Genomic DNA, 18,027 nt, shown 5'->3' on the forward strand with positions numbered 1-18,027 from the left:
AAGGAGCAGTATCCAGAATTATAACACAACATTCAAAATTAATAATGTAAGTCAAAAGACAAATAATAATTTCTTCAAACTGCTGAAAGAATCAGTCTAAATAGAATTATGTATCTTGTTAAAATATCTTTCCAGAGAGAGTATGACATAAAAACATTTTTAGACAAAAAGGGGATAGTGTACTCTAACAGAACTTCACAGGAATGTAATGCAAGAAGAAGGAAAACAAATCCCAGTATAAAGGTCTGAGATGCAAAAAGAAATAGAAAGCCAAGAAATTCATGAACATGTAGATGAATCAAATTGATGTGGATGGAGGGCAAAATTATCTACAAGGTATTTACAAGCCATATGCATGAAGGTTACTGTATTATGACAAAAAAATTATAATTCCACATGTATCAGCTTTTTCACAGAGAGAACATTCTGTGAAACCTTTGAAATTATTGTGGACTTTTTTTTCTTAAGAGATTTCCATTGCAATTTTGTTAAATACTGGCTTTTCTTCCCCATATGGTTTGTATTATTTTTATTATTTGTTTCTCAGCACTGATTAGCACCAAAGGACTGACGGTGCCGTAGCCATTGGCCACAGTCATCTGAATACACACTAGGATTGGGTCATTCATCCATGTCATGGCCATGGAAAATGAAATGATTAAGCCCACACAGTACATGATCACAAAGCAACGCAACAGAATAGTCTGAGTGGCCTTTTGACCTGGGGAGCTTCTTGGTGAGAGGTGCTTGCTGTGAAAATGCTGAGACCACTGCTTATGCCTGTACAAGAGAATTAGTATGTATGCACTTGAGAGGGCCATGGGCCCCATGAAGGAGACATCTCTAAATGCCATCAGTGTGAAGAACAGAGCCTTGTGGGTGTAGCTCATGGGCAGAATGGAACAGTGCTCAGTGAGGAACATAAGAGTAGCGGGGGTCTCATTGGGAATGGCCACAGTGTAGAGGAGGAGGTTGCCACCAATGGACATGTTCAGCACCCAGGAGAAGAGAAATGAACAGAGAATGGGACTTGGGGATTTAGGTTTGAACTTGGCCCACCAGGAGCTGCTGGGGCCGATGGTGATGGCCTGAAGCATGCTCAGGAGGCAGGTAGTGCAGATGGAGAGGCACCTCAGCATCTTGTGGAAGAAGAAAAGTACCTTACATTTGAAGTCTCTCTGAACATCTTGTGCCTCCAAAATGTCTGTAGATACCAGCAACTCCATGGTGAGGAGCATCATTATATGTATTACAGCCAAGTGGACGATGGTCAGGTCAGTGGGCTTAGGCTTGGGGTCCTCAAGGAAAATTGAAATGTGGAGAAGAAGAAAGATGTTTGCTGAGATCCCAATGCCAGCTTGGGAATAAAGGGCATTTTTCATGACAATATAACTGAAATGTTTTCTCATCTCCATGGGAATGTTAAAGCAAAAAATGTTATTTCTGGAGAGAAAAACAAGAGAATCTGACAAAAGCAGCATATTCTATGACATTTTTCCCATTAGCACACCACCCCTCTCAATCTCTATGATCATAATTTTAATGAAAATAGTTGTATATAGATAATTCTACCTCTCATTATTTAAATTTCTACTGAAGTATTGCTATTCCTCCAAGGAAATCATTCTTGTATGTCTCCCCTTCATCTCATAGAGGTGCTCACATCATAGCTTTCTCTGTAATCTAGAGTACCTATGCTTTAGTAGCATAAATTCCCTATTTAATGTAAGTTTTTGTTTACTTTTCTGTCTCCCCTGCAAATTCCCCAAGGGCAGAGAGCTGTCTTATTTGTCTTTGGCACTACACTATCTGCAACATTGCTGCTTACATAAAAATTGTTCAATGAAGTCTTTTAATGTATTAATAAATTGTGGACACATGAAAACAAGAACCTTCCAGGTAAACAGTCCCAACTGTACTGGTCTCATTCACAGTTATATTTTCTCTGGGCTATTCTCATCCTAGTTTATTTATAGAAGGGCCAAATTGGGAGGGATTTCATACTCTAGAGCCTTTGCTTAAACCCAGTTCCACTCCTTACCACCTGGATAAGCACTGTCAACTCATTTAACTACTTGTGTCTCAGTAACATATGAATAAAAGGGGGACAACAAAATGATTTCCATCATATCATCACTGGAGGAATGCAAAAGGGTATACTGAAAAAGAGATAATGCCTTTGATTAGCTACTTTGGATCACTGGGGGCCCGACTCTGAGGGTAGCCATTGTTGCAGCCCACCCTGGACAAAGGTGGTGGAAGAGACTTAAAGACATTAAGCTTCCTCAGATCTGTGGAGGAGAGGTGAAGGGCTGCCTTGGCTGGGCAGAGGCTGAGTCAAGAAAGTGCAGTTTGCAGAAGCTCCTGGTGCTCTTCCTGGCCCCTCCCTGAGCCCTCCCCAGGGCAGGCTGAAGCAGTCACCCCCTTTGGGGTCCCTGGCCTTGTTCTGGCTGGGAAAGACTGATGTGGGAAATTCCTCTCTGGTGTGACCCCCTTCCAGAATTTTCCCTCCAGGCAAAAGAAGCTTGCTACAGGGAAAGAAATATAAGAAACAATTGAGGTGATGGCCCGGAACAAAGGCTTACCTGCTTGACGTCACTCTGTGGGACACCCAGGAGAGGGAGAGGTCTGTTTCCTGGGAAGTAGAGGGGGCATTCAAACACATGTAAACAGAGGATCTCTTAAGGTTACTTTCAAGCATAAGCCTCAGACAAGACACAGGCCCAGAAAAGATAGGGAGGATCCTGCACTTTGCATTTGCCTTGGGCTGACCTTCCTGGAAAGGAGAGCTGAACTCTGACTGAGAGCACCAGTCAACACAGAGCCAATTTGCAAAGATAGTGAAAGATGCATCTGCTTAGATTGTCTTGGTTTTTTTCTTTTAAATTTCTCTCCCCTTCCCCCCCACCCTTGCTGTCTTCTCTCTGTGTCCATTCGCTATGTGTTCTTCTGCGTCCACTTACATTATCAGGAGGCACTGGGAAACTGTGTCTCCTTTTGTTGTGTCATCTTGCTCTCCATGTGTGCGGCACCACTCCTGGGTGGGCTGTGCTTTATTCACATGGGACAGTTCTCCTTGTGGGGTGCACTTCTTGCATGGCAGCACTGCACATGGGCCAGCTTACCACATGGGTCAGGAGGCCCTGGGTATTGAACCCTGTAGGTGGATGCTCTATCAGTTGAGCCAGGTCTGCTTCCCTGTCTTGGTTTTTTTAGCTGCTGGCATTCAAGAAAATCTGTCATATCACCAGCCAGTTATAAACTCAACAAACACATCTCAGGGAATAAATCCCAGCATCAACATTTTAAAATATTAAAATATACAGTGAGCAACAAAAGATTACAAGATAAAGAAACAAGAAATGGTGGCACATTAAAAGGAAGATGATAAAAAAAACAAAAACAAAAAACCAATGAAGACCACACTGTAGACATACTGGACAAAGGTTTTTTAAAAAATTATCTTCAGTATGCTCAAGGAGATAAGGAAATACAGAGAAAAAATGAAAGGTTATCAGGGTGAAATGAATGAAAGGCTATCAAGAATGAAAGGATATCAGGAAAACAATGAGGGGCAGTCAGCTGACACAACAAGTTGACGCAACAAGAGACACAAGAAGAAAAACATGAGTGACACAGCAAGGCAGGGAGCAGAGGTGGCTGAAGCAATTAGGTGCCTCTCTCCTACATTGGAGGTCCTGGTGTTTCCTAAAGGAACGAGGAAGATACACAGATACAGCAAGTGCAAACAACAAGGGGGTGTAGAGAAAAAATACATAAAATAAATCTTAAAAAAAAAGATCTTCAGTAAAGGTAACCATTTGGGTAATTATAAAGCCAGTATTATTGTATTGTATTTACTGGTATGTAACTTCACTTTTTAATCCCTACAGGTGCTAAAACGCAAATGCATAAAAGTAATGACAAATCTATGGTTTTATACATACACTGTACCAGGATATAATTTGAAATAAGTACAGGAAAAAGTGGGGGTATGGAGTACAGGAACAGTGTATGTATATGCTATTGAAGTCAAGTTGGTATATCAAATAAAAAATGATTGTTATTTATTTAAGATGCTAAATTTCAACTCCATGGCAACTACAAGGAAAACATATGAACAATATATCCAGATAGAAATGAGAGGTGATTCAACATGGGTACAACACAAAAAAATCAAGTAAATATGAAAGTAGGCATTAATGGAAGAATTGACGGACAAAAATGGTATAAACACTTACAAAGACAAAATAGAAAAATCAGGAAGAAAGTCCTGCATTATCAAGAGTGACTTTAAATATAAATAGATTAAACCTTCCAGTCAAAAGGCAGATATTAGCAGAATGGATAAAAAAGCATTACCCAAGTATATGCTGTCTCTTAGAGACTCACCTTAAATTCAAAGACATGGGTAGTTGAAAGTGAAAGGATAGAAAAAATATGCCATGCAAGTAGTAACCAAAAGAGAGCTAGGGTAGCTATAGTAATATCAGATCAAGTAGACTTTAAGTCAAAATTGTTATGAGAGACAATTTATACTGTTAAAGGGGTCAATTCAACAAGAAGATATGACAATTATAAATGTATAGGTACCTAACAGCGGAATCCAAAATATATGAAGCAATTACCAAAAAGAAATGAAAGTAGAGATCAAACATATTTTCATACCAATGTTCATAGTGGCATTATTCACAATTGCCAGATGATATAAGCAACACAAGTGCCCATCAACTGATGAATGGATAAACAAAATACACTATATGCACACAATGGAATGTTATTCAGCCATATAAAGGATACATGCTACAACATGGATGAAACTTGAAGACATCATGCTGAATGAAAAAAGCCAGATGCAAAAGGACAAATATTGTATGATCTCACTGATATGAAATAATTAGAATAGGCAAACTCATAGAGTGAGAATCTAGAGTAAGAATCCAGAATACAGGTGACTAGTAGATGGGGTGGTAGTAGGGGATAGCGATTTAAGTCTTAAAATGTACAGATTTTCTATTTGGGGTGATGAAAATTTTGGTAAAGGATGGTGCTGATAGTAGCACAACATCATGAACATAATTAAGAACAATGAATTATATATTTGAATGTAGCTAAAAGGGGGAAATTTTAGCTTATATATATGTTACTAGAATAAAATTTTGTAAAAAAAAAAAAATCCATGGGACTGCACGGCACAAACAATGAACCCTAAGTTAAACCGTGGACTATACTAACCAGGACAATTATAAAAATGTGCTTTCATCAAACATAACAATTGTCCACACCAATACAAGGTGTTCATGATAGGATAGTACATGAGAACTTTGTATTTCATGCATGGTTTATCTGTAAACCCACAACTTCTCTAATAATTAATTAACAGCTAGGCTAACTAGCTAAAATGGTCAGAAAACCCAAACATCAAGCCTGGAGATGCTTCTTAAAGAAAAGCACACAGTGGGACTTTTATCAAACAACTTACCAGTTTGCATCTCAGCAGGTAGCAGAAGGGAATCAGTTACAGACAGTGTCTCATAATAAATGTGAAGAAACATTCAATTCCAGGGAAAACAAGTGTTTTAAATCTATTATCCAGGTATTGGTCACGGGGCCAGTCACATTCAACCTGTCATACTGTGCTCCATACCTGAGGCACAGCACCAGTAAGACAGGATTTCCCACTTGAGCACGTTCAAGATCAACTGGAAGTTTTCTCAATTACCTGGCTTTAAAGGGGATGTTCCTCCAGGCTTCCCAAGATTACATCGTTATACACTGGGGAACAAGGACGGGAAAATAACTTACCTTACATATACATTACAAATTTGAGACTTGTGGTAATTCGTGAATTCAAACTCCATATGGCAAATATATTCAGTGAAGAGAATTCCGAGAACATCATAGTGTGAGATTTGGGAGGAAGAAAGATCAGTGAAAATCCTTTGGAAGATATATATATATATATATATATTTTTTTAAGATATTTATTTATTTCTCTCCCCTTTCCCCTCATCCCGGTTGTCTGTTCTCTGTGTCTATTTGCTGCGTCGTCTTCTTTGTCCACGTCTGTTGTCAGCGGCATGGGAATCTGTGTTTCTTTTTGTTGTGTCATCTTGCTGTGTCAGCTCTCCGTGTGTGTGGCACCATTCCTGGGCAGCCTGCACTTTCTTTGGCGCTGGGCGGCTCTCCTTACTGGGCGCACTCCTTGCGCGTGGGGCTCCCCTACGCGGGGGACACCCCTGTGTGGCAGGGCACTCCTTGCGCGCATCAGCACTGTGCATGGGCCAGCTCCACACGGGTCAAGGAGGCCCGGGGTTTGAACTGCGGACCTCCCATGTGGTAGACGGATGCCCTAACCACTGGGCCATGTCCGCCACCTATATTTTTGATTCAAGACATAAAATGCCTTTCCCTAAACAATTATGGCCTGCTCTTATTTATGACAAAAAGTTCAGTGAAACAACAACAAAGGTATTTGTTGTCTTAGTTCTAGCTTTAGTAAACTGGATACAGTAAAACAAATTATTTTATTTTAAAATAATACCTGGAATTAGATTCTATATCCCTTCCTCAATGATTATGAATTAATAAAGAACTCCAAAGCCAATAGATCAGTTGGGAGATGGTAATTTTAGATATATCAGATATCAAGGTAAAAAAGGTTGTCTGAGGAAGAGAAGTAAATTGTAGCTGGATGAGTGGGCCCATGTGGTTATCTATAACAATATCAAACCATGAAAATTATCATGTTTTATTTCATTATAATTTTTTTCTACTATCTTAGCATCTCCTTTCTTCCCTAGAATATTTTAAATAGTATAAAAGGTGTCCAATTTAAATATAGAAATATAAACATATATATATATCTCCATGGTAGTGAGAGTAAGTCTAAGGTATTGTGATGTACTGCAGTCAAGAACATTTTCTAAGTAAGCAATGTCACTAATTTCATGTAAATATGTACTGCACATTTTCTTTGAAATTAATTAAAAAAATAAAATTACATTAAATAGAATTTTTAGTAGCTGTATCTTTCAGCTTGTGAATTAACAAAAGCAGGTTATAAAAATTTTGAAGTCATAGAAATGAAAGTAAACTTAGAAATTATTGGCTTTTTAAAATTTTTTTACATAAATGAGACTTGGCCCAGGTATGATTTAGTTAGAGTCAGAATTTAAAATGCCCCCTTCCTTCCACTGCCTCTTCTCCACATCTTCTTCCATTTACCCCTTCATTCAGCTTTTCCAAATCTGAAAAATCAACACAGTCACCCAGCTGAATCTCTAAGCTGAGGCTGCCAAGGTGTGATTATGTGGAAAAGACACCTTGACATCTCTCCATGGGCGGGTAATATTCTTGCTGCATCTAAAATCAGACAGTACCTGTTTTGGAGTAGGGAAAGAGGGAGGCCCCAAGGAAAAGCAAGCTACTCCTTCCATTCTCGAGAATAGTAAACAAGCCGTATCTGGAGAAAACTTTTTTTGCATTTGGTTCTCACATTCCACAGCCTTATGAGCCCTGGTTGTTCCCGGGGTACCACTCACAGCAAACGAATCTAAAGAAACACTGCCCTGGACAATGGTCAACAGGCAAGGATGTCTTTATTCCAAGGTATGTGCCAGAGAGAAGAAAGATACTGGAAGGCTAGTACAAAAGGGGAGAGGGAAAGTTGTTTCCTTTGTTTTCTCTTCCATTGCTTAGTGCAATGACAAACCCTGACTCCTTGGGCAGCCAAACCATTATACATATGCCTTCTCTGCCTGCGCCCTCTGCAGGACCCATACAGCAATGCCTTGTGTAATGGGTGGTTTGAAGCTATATGTACACTCAGAAAATCTTGATTTTTTTTCCTCCTGTTTCTTTTTTTAAATTTTTTAAATTTTTTGTCTTTATTCATTTTTTAAATATTACATTTAAAAAAATAGGAGGTCCCCATATACCCCCCACCCCCCTCACCCCACTCCTTCCCCCATAGCAACATTCTCCTCCATCATCATGAGACATACATTGCAGAAAATCTTGTTCTTAAGCTTAATTCACTCCTGTGGGTGTGAAGCCATTGTAAGTTGTTTTTTTTTTTTTAATAATCTCAATACCAATCAAGCATAGTTTTAAAATGTGACATTGTTATTCAAATAAAATACAGAGGGGACTAAAATCCAGAGTTAGGGAGCAGTTTAGAATGATAGGTTCTTAAGGTTACAAATCAAGTCGTTATTCTCGGATATTTTAGATTATTTTTTTATTGCATTCCAGCCCAGGAGAACTAATTTTGTATGTAGGAGACTTACATAAAGAAATTTAAGGGCCATGCAATTTATATCAGATTTCCTATTATACAAGGTTCAGACATGCAATCTTTATATCTCTGAATATTTGAAAAACACAAAGGTATTACTTCCCTTTTGGAGACCATGAATGTAAGCGACTTTTTAAAAGTTTTATTAAAGAAGTTATGGATTTACTTAGAACAATCATGCGTAAAATACAGGATTCCATTCACTACGCTACGACCAACACCTAGCATTGGTGTGGAACATTTGTTACAATGGATAATAGCACTTTTTTATAACTGTACTATTTGTTTTTAATGGTAGTTACCTTTGCTACAATTTATGAAAGATTATTAAAATATTACTATTAAACCAAAATGGAACCATGTTTGAAAGCTATGTTTCAAAATCTGTACATCAGGTGCAGCAAATGTAACATGGACATTAAAAAGATCATTGCTGGGGAAGGGGGAAAGGGTTTGATATTGGATATATGGGAGTCCCCTATATTGCATATGTGAATTACTGTGATCTAAAACTTTTTTGAAGACAAAATTAAAAATTAGAAAAAATTTTTTTAAAAAAGGAATGGATGTAGACACTGAAGAAGAAATGAAAGTGCCTTGCCACTGTACATACACTGCAACACCTATTACAGTAATGAAAGACAAAATGTTAAAAATAAATCTTTATAATATTGTTCACTTTTATTAATACACCAATTTATTTTTACTTTATCTTAGTATTTCTAAATTAGTATGTATACTTCTAATCTTTAAACCCATCACTATATTTCATTTTCCTATTAATTGAATTTGGCAATATATTAGGCTTCATTGTTGAAGAAGTTTTGAACCACAGAGAAGTTCAACTATGGCAGGGGAGGAACGCTGGTGTGGGGTGTTGTTGATGGGGGGCACATGGTTGGGAGGGAGTTCTCCAGGGCATGTATATAGTGGACATAAAATGTTTGGATAACAGTTACAAACAACAACTGAGGGAGTGCTGAGTTCCTAGCCAGGGGAGCTCTATCACATTCCCCAATGGAACAGCAACAATCCCCCAAGTGCAACGGCCAAGACCAACAAAGAAGGATTTTCCAACAATGAGCCCTTGATACTGATGGCTCCGATTATGAGCCTGTGTACCTGAAATATGAACTAGGCCTAGAGCTGCAGGGTGCCTAAGAGTTACCTCCTGAGAACCTCCATGTTGCTCAAATGTGGCAGCTCTCTAAGCCAAACTCAGCATGTAAATGCACTGCATCCCCCCAGCATGGGACATGACTCCTGGAGATGAGCCTTTCTGGCGCCAAGGGATTACTACCAAGCACCAGCTGATGATAGAAAAAGACTTTGAATAAAAGGGTCAATTCAGACCAGCAAAATATCTCAACTCACATGTAGGATCATGTGTTAAAAACTGCTTTTGACCTTGAATAAAAGGGGGAAATGGCAAAGACAAATGAGTTTATATGACTAACAGTCTTCAAAAAAGAGTCAGGAGGTCATCAGAAGGGTCACGCTTACACACTCCTCAGGAGGACCCCAGAAACAACCAAAGTGGATACAACCTCAGGTACTGGTTCTCCTGAGGGCTACAGAGACCCACAGGTTCTTTAGTCATGGCGGATGGCTCTGGAGCTCAGTACCATGTCAGTGGGCCCTACTGTGGAATTTGTGTCCTTGAGTGTGATGGAGTTCAACTCAGATGTGACCTTTCTACACATGCCTCTTCTGTCACTTTTACTGAACCTTTGGTTGGTACTAGTGTTGGGGTATAATCAGGAGGCTTGAATCTCTGGATTGTCCATGGGCCAGTTGGGCCCTGAGCTTCAGCAGAGCTGCAACTCCTACTCTCTGGTTTGTTGGACTTATTCAGGTCAGCTAACAGGGAGGTGAAGATGGTCATTCACCACACCAGGGAACTGAGAGTGCCTACAACTGCAAGCAGGGGAACTGCATCCATCATCCATGTGGAATCTAAGCCCCCTCTTGATATAGAGGTAGAGAGGACATCACCATCCCAGGGCCCACAGAATGGAGGAATAAAATATGGATTAGAATGGACTAACTGGTATTCTACTATAAAACTTTTGTGACTACTAATAGAAGAAATTGTATTATTGACCGGGGGGGGGGGGGAAGGGGGGGGGGAAGGTGGCCACAGTAGTTGCTGAGGGCAGGGAGAGGGAAGAAGAGATGTGATGAGGGGGCAGTTTTGGGACTTTGGAGTTGTCCTAAATGATATTGTAGGGTCAGATGCTGGACAATATATATCCTGCCATATCCCACTGAATGTACGAGGGGAGAGTGTGAACTACAGAGTAAACTATTATCCACGTAGTGCAGCAGTGCTCCAGAATGTGTTCACCAAGTGTGATGAGTGTGCCACAATGATGGAGGTGTTGGTGTGGGAGGAGTGGGGTGTTACTGCCTTCCTTCACCCCTCCTCCTAGCCCCTGTTATCTCCCTTTTCCAGCTGTTACTATCCCTCCCGCCAGTCCCACCCACTTAGCCAACTCATAATCTGCCCCCTTCCTTAGTCACCGCTTACCTCATAGCTGCCTGCACGGCTCCGCCTATCCACTACCGCCCCGTAGTTAGCCCGCCCCAGCTCCTACCCCTCCCTTAACCCGACCCTATATAATCAAGTGTATTTCCGCAATAAAGTGGACTAGCTCACTCTCACAGGCTGTCTCCGTGATTTTTACCGCGCGTCCCCCACACCTGGAGAACCTAGGCCCACGCGCTGGCCTAGGGGCTCACCGCTGAGCCGTGGAAGCCCGCCCGGTCCTCGTGGGTTGCTAACTCAAAGTAGCAAGCTCAAAATAGCAAACCCACAGTTGGGGGCTCGTCCGGGATCCTTTCCTTCCACCGCCCTCCGGCCCCTCTCTGCTGCTGCTGCTGCTGTCTACAGGCGACCATTTCAGCTCTCCAGGTAGGGACCCCATCGCCGTCTTTTCTTCTCCCACTATGGGCGCCTCTCTCTCCTCACACCATACCCCTCAGGTTCAGCTTTTAGCCGCCTTGACGCTGCTAAGCCATCATTCTCTCATCTGTTCCCCGCTGCTGTTCATCCCTCGCCACCACCGTATGGCAGCAGCCCCCCACCTGCTTCTAGCGAAGTGCATTCTCCTGCCCCCCAGCTATACCCGCTCAACCCGCTGCCCACGCAGCAACGCCCTCAGACTTGGCTTCCCTTCACAGCAGAAGAAGTTAAAACTCTTCGCAAAGCTGTTAAAGAAGACGGCATTGATAGCCCATATGCTCAACAACTAATAGAAGAGTTAGGGGTTCAGCTTGTTCTTCCTTATGATTGGATTTCTCTAGCTCGTTCCATCCTTCAGCCAGGCCAGTTCCTTGAATGGCGCGCTCACTATCAAGTGGCTGTTGATCAACAAGTAGTGGAAAATGTTCGAGCAGGTGTCCAAGATCCTGCTGATGCCTACACAGGGGTTAACAACTATGCTGACCCTCGTTCCTATGTGGACATAGACCCAGGGTTTTGGCACCGAGTGAAAGTTCTCGTTCAGCGGTCATTCTCTTTAATTTCCACCAAACAATCCACCAAGTTCGCGCAAATGCTTCAAGACTCGCAAGAAACCTTTCCGGCGTTTGTCGCCCGCGTTATCGAAGCATGCCAACATAAAATTACTAACGAAGATGCTCAGTTTGCGTTAGCAAAAGAACTCATTCTCGATGGGTGCCTTGCACCCTTCCGAGCTGTCATCCTTCCTATCCGTGACAAGCCGATGCATGAATGGGTCCTAGCTTGTCGAGACATTGACCCACAGACTAAAGCACTTACTGCTGCCTTCGCTTCCGCCATGGCTGTCTCATCTGCCTCCACTTCTGCCTGCTTTCGATGCGGTCAGCCCGGTCATTTTGTTCGTGAGTGCCCTCAACCGGCAGCTCCCCGCCCTGCCGTAGCACTGCACAGACCAAGAGGTCCCCCCACGCCATGCCCGCGCTGTGGCAAAGGGTATCACTGGGCCCGCGACTGCCGCTCAGCGCAACGTTTTTCTAAGCCTTTAAACTTCCAGCGGGGCAGGCCTCAGCCCCTCCCCCAAGAGGCCCTTCACAAAGCTCCAAAACCCTAATGTGGACCATGCCTATCAAACGTCACCAAAGACCTTCACTAGAACTTAAAATAGAGGGACAATGGCTTGACGGACTCTTGGACTCGGGTGCTGAAATCTCTTGTATTCCCTTCAAAATCGCCGCTTTTAATCACTGGCCCCTCGAAACTGGCCCTCAAGTCATCGGCGCCACGGGAGCTGCTACCTCTTGGAAAACATCTCAGCCTCTGCATTGGAGCGACCGAGAGGGTCACGAAGGCCAAATTCGTCCACTTGTCCTCTCTTCAGTCCAAACCATCCTGTGGGGAAGAGATGTACTCAGCCAGCTAAAAGCTCGAATCACTACAGAAGCCTTCTTAGCTGCGCCGCCCCCCCCCCCTTATAGGGGCCACTGCTCCTGTTTCAAAACCTGACCCTATCCCTCTGGAATGGGACACAGAGGAGCCCATCTGGGTTGAGCAGTGGCCCTTGCCAACTCACAAACTACAAGCTCTCTCTGCCCTCATTGAAGAGCAACTACAGGCAGGGCATATTGAGCCGTCTACCAGTCCCTATAACTCACCAGTTTTTGTCATCAACAAAAAGAACACAAGTAAGTTTCGCCTCCTCCACGACCTTCGAGAAATTAACAAGCATATTAAGCCAATGGGGTCACCCCAGCCTGGTTGCCCACATCCCACTGCAGTCCCCCAGCATTTTTATGCTGCCACTATTGACATCAAAGATTGCTTTTTCTCCATTCCCCTTCACCCGTGAGATTGTCCACGATTTGCGTTTACAGTCCCGTGTACCAACAATCAAGGAGCAGCACTCCGATTCCAATGGCGAGTACTACCACAAGGCATGCGGAACAGTCCAACTATATGTCAGCTCTATGTCAATCATGCCATTGAGCCGCTACGCTCTAAGTTCCATCCAGAGCACACATACATCATCCACTATATGGATGACCTTCTTTTAGCAGCAAGTTCTAACACACTTCTCAATGATCTACTCTCTGCAGTTATGACGAACCTCTCAAGTCTTGGATTAACAGTGCAACCTGACAAAGTTAACCCCCAGCCACCTTTCCAGTTCTTAGGCTTTCATTTTCATCAATATATTCGGCCCACCAGCCCGCAAATCCATGTCTCTGATCACATGACGCTGACTGAGCTCCAACGGCTATGCGGACAGATCAATTGGCTTCGATCAGCACTCCCCATCACAACAGCGCAAATGCAACCCCTTTTCGAGCTCCTGCAAACTAAATGCAGTCCATCCGCTGCAGTCGTTCGCCCCATCACCATCACCCCAGCTGCCAAAGAAGCCATCCAACAAGTAAATGCTGCACTCCAGCAATGCCGCCTAGAGCGATTCTCTCCCGATCTCCCAATCCTTGCCTTAGTTTTGCCAACACCAGTCACCCCAACGGGTCTCCTATGGCAAGATGGTCCTCTTCTCTTTCTACACACGTCAAAAAGTAAACTCCCAAAAATCTGCCCATTTACAAGGGCTTGGATCACATTAGCCACTGACTTAGTACTTCTCTCCATACAAACGTACGGCGTCCCGCCACACACCATTGTTTGGTCCTTTGATGCAAAAGAAGTTACTTCCCTTATCATGAATAATGCTCAAATGCAGAGCCTGATAGAGTTCTTTCGTGGCTCCTTCGACAACCACTATCCTCATCATCCACTGCTGCAAGGTGTATTTCAATTAGCATTTTTCAACCCGTTCCGTCCGCTGCCCGCAAGAAAGCCAATTCCCTTCGCCATCACTGCTTTCACTGATGCCTCAAAAAGGGCCTTCGCTGCTGTCATATATGCGCCAGGAAGGCTTGAGCCACGACAAGTAATGTTTGCCAATCGCCTTTCTGTTCAAGTGGGTGAACTTTTAGCTGTCGCTGCAGTCCTCAATCTTTACCCAGACCAGTCTCTCAACATCTTTACAGACAGCTTATACACCTTACAGGTATGTCGCAGCCTCCCACTTGCTACCTTTCTACCCAGCGACTCATCTATAGATCAAGCACTCGCCTTTGTACAACGACTGCTTGAAGAAAGGCAACAACCCTGGTTCATCGCTCATATCAGAAGTCACTCTGGCCTGCCAGGACCACTGACTCAAGGAAATGCTCCGCCGCCATGTATACCCAGCTGCCATTCGAGAAGATTCCATTGACAAAACAAGACTAGGGGACTTCATCAACCAAGCCAAACTTTTACACTCTCAATTCCACTTCTCTGCGCGATCTATCCAGAAGCTCTTTCCAGACCTTCCCATCGAAATGTGCAAACATCTTGTGCGTTCCTGTCGAACATGCGCACCTTTGTTACCCCTTGGACCCTTGCAGCCCCGCGGAGCTAATCCCCGCGGCCTGCGGCCTAACTCCCGCTGGCAACTAGACGTCACCCATGTTAGTGCTTTTGGGCGTCTTAAATATCTTCATGTTGCAGTTGATACCTTCTTGCACCTATGCTATGCCGTGCCCCTCACAGGAGAGAGTGCCAAACATTGCATCAAAGCGCTTCGGCAAGCCATTCTATTCATGGGAATTCCCTGGGATCTCAAAACCGACAATGGACCAGCCTATCGCAGTGCCACCTTTGCCAGCTTTGTGCAGATGTACCACATCACACATCATTTAGGCATCCCCTACAACCCGCAAGGGCAGGGAATTATTGAGCGTACTCACCAGCAGCTCAAGCTACTCATTCAAAAGGAAAAAGCTTCCTCTCCCCACAAGGCCCCTGCCGACGTCATTACTGCCTGCCTTATCCATCACAATCTCCTGACCTTCGATGACAAAGGACTCTCCCCAACCCATAAACATTGGGGACCCATGTGGCAACCTTCGCAAGTTCCCCTTGTTCATTGGAAAGACCCCGCCACAAACCTTTGGCAAGATCCAGCTCCCTTGCTAGCACAGGGGAGAGGTTTGGCTTGTGTCTTCCCAGACTCCGAGCCACAACCGCTCTGGGTTCCTGGGCGCTACATCAGGCCTGCCACCGACCCCAAAGTTCCACTGAATGATGAACACACTATGCCCTCCGTAAGAGACAACATTGACTGCGGAGGCCCAGATGTCGCCCCATTCGCTCAAATCCAGCACCAACCAGCCCCTCCCTGAAATGTTTATATTAGATAAGTGCTCTCTCCGAGTTTCCTTCTGCTGATTGTCCCTCCCCTATGAGGGCTCTCTTCTCCTTTCTTTGTCTTTACAGATTCCCCAAAAGGACTCACCTCTGCACAGTCTACAAGAAGAGCCTTATTGCCGCCTCTACAACCTGCTGCTGACAAGTGCCTAACCTCCACCGAAACGTGCCTTACAACTTATCAGAGAACTCTCAGTGCAGATGCTCTTCCCACTCCCCTCGCACCCTCACCCACTTTTATACTTCTTTTTTATAGTCTTCATTTTTTTTAACAATCTTTTCAGCTGTCTGTCTCGCGGCTACAGCCCCAGCAGATTGGAACCTCCGCCAACGCTTTCTCCTTGCTGTCGCCTTTCTACTTCTAATTGGCGTTTTCACCTCCCTCGTCGCCCTCCTCCCATGACCACCATGCGCCCCCAAGTAAATTCACTCGAGCCTACCTCTCCAACACCACCGTCCGTGAGAACCACACCAGCTCCTTCTCGCCGCGAACGACGTCGACAACGCTTCCTTGCCCGCCGCTTAAGCCGTCTTTCCCTTGAAGATGATGACCCCATCGAGCGCCAAGTTCTCCAGCTCCTCCGACAGGCCCGCTCTCTTCACACCCCCGCCTCCTGTTCCCCTACCCTTCCCTACCTCATCCATCTCCTCATTCTCATGTTGTCTCTAGCCTCCTCTGCCCAAAGCTCCTCATCCCATCAGCCATTCAACTGGATCTTGCAGACATTCCCGGAAAAACGCATTCTCGCTTTTAATGTTACTAGTGTCGCTCCCTCCTTTCTCACACACGTCTGCCCTCTTGCTGGAATTTCCTTCCATCCCGAATGCCAAGTAAGCAACATCAGAAAAGCGAAAGTAGGCCACCACTCCTCCTCATCCTGTCGAGGCGGGAATACAGCATGCCTGCTTTCTCGAAACAACCGTCTCCTTGGCCCTCAATTCAACCCTGTGTCTGGTTTTTACATCTGTCCTGCTAGTGCTCGAGGTTGTCATGACCCATCACACTTCTACTGCCCCTCTTGGGGATGTGTGACCATGGCCCATGGATGATCCGGTGCCCCCAACAGAGACCCGTATCTCTCTTTCCAAGTAGCCAACAATTCCCGTTGGGACTTCATTTGGCTGACAGTAAAAAACCCAAACGACGATACATGGCTGGCCGCTCACCCCTATGGACTCCGGTTGTATATGAGCAACTATGATCGTGGCGCTTTGTTTGAAATCCAAAAGCGTGTTGTCTCTGCCCCACCCTCTGCTATTGGTCCCAACCACATCCTTAACCCTCCTCCCTCACCCACTGTTCACCTTCTTCCGTCCTCATCTACCCCCCTCAAAATATCTTCCACCTCGGCTGCCGTCGTCCCTTCTACAAGCCCCACTCCCCCCCCCCCCGCTTCAGGTATACAACCACATCCTCTCATCCCCTCTAGTCCCTACTTCAAACTCCTAAACGCCTCCTATTCCTCTCTCAACGCCTCCCACCCCAACCTCACTCGCTCTTGCTGGTTGTGTCTTTCCCCCAGCCTCCCCCTCTATGATCCACTTGCTATCCCTTCACCACTCTTTACTTCCTCCACGGACGATTCCCCCTCTTCCTGCAATTGGAATCAATCTACTCATGTCCCACTCACTTTTACGCACATCTCTTCCAAAGGTTTATGCATTCACCCCCGTTCTTCCCACACTCCTAGCCTTACTGTCTGTACCAACTATACCTCCCCAGACGTCTCTGCCAAATACTTAGTTCCCCTAAACACCACCCAATGGCTCTGCTCTTCCACCGGACTTACCCCATGCTTATCTGTTGCCACACTTAACAAGACCAAAGAAACGTGTGTTCTCATCCTCCTCACGCCCCGAGTCATCTATCACACTCCTCTACATTTCTTTGAAGCCTTTGATCACACTCAAGAAGCTATTTACCTCCACAAACGCGAACCTATTACTGCTGTACTCACTGTCACTTCCCTCCTAGCTACAGCTGGAGCCGCCACTGGTGTTGCAGCCCTAGCCACACAAGCCTCTGCCCTCCAAAACCTCAGACAAGCAGTAGACTCTGATATCATCCACCTCCGAGATGCAGTCAAGTATCTTAGAGACTCCCTCAATTCCCTTTCAGAAGTTGTCCTGCAAAACCGCCGAGGCCTTGACCTCCTCCTCCTCAAAGAAGGTGGCCTATGTGCAGCTCTGGGAGAAGAATGCTGTGTCTATGCCAATTATACCGGTTTAGTAGACTCCAGCTTAAAAGAACTTGAAAAAGGTCTCAACCAACGCCAACTTGAACGAGCCCAAAGTGCTGGTTCCTGGGGCTTCCTGCAGCCCCTCCTCCCTTATCTCCTCCTGTTACTAACCCCAGTTCTGCTCATCATCCTAGGTCTCACCGTTGGTCCTTGGGCCATTCGACGAATCATTCATCTTGCCAAGGATCACGCTGACAGTGTATTTTCCTCGTTTGTTCAAATCCATTACCACCGTCTTGCTACCTCTGATCTCGCTCCTCAATCCCGCCCTTGTCCTCGCCCCCTTCCCACCG

The 18,027-nt window shown here is 44.6% G+C and overlaps 1 protein-coding gene across 1 annotated transcript; it reads right to left on the reverse strand.

Moving 5' to 3' along the window:
- Positions 1-488: 488 nt before the first annotated feature.
- Positions 489-1,226, reverse strand: LOC101443754 (vomeronasal type-1 receptor 90-like). The gene has a single exon (XM_004469165.2). The coding sequence runs from the start codon at positions 1,224-1,226 to the stop codon at positions 489-491; it is 738 nt and encodes a 245-aa protein (XP_004469222.2).
- Between the last annotated feature and the right edge of the window lie 16,801 nt (positions 1,227-18,027).

The sequence above is a fragment of the Dasypus novemcinctus genome, chromosome 26 (assembly GCF_030445035.2).
Source record: "Dasypus novemcinctus isolate mDasNov1 chromosome 26, mDasNov1.1.hap2, whole genome shotgun sequence".
Lineage (NCBI taxonomy): Eukaryota > Metazoa > Chordata > Mammalia > Cingulata > Dasypodidae > Dasypus > Dasypus novemcinctus.

Bases quoted from the DNA above. Each gene is read 5' to 3' on its own strand.
- LOC101443754 (XM_004469165.2), bottom strand. From the start codon at position 1,226: ATGGAGTTGCTGGTATCTACAGACATTTTGGAGGCACAAGATGTTCAG.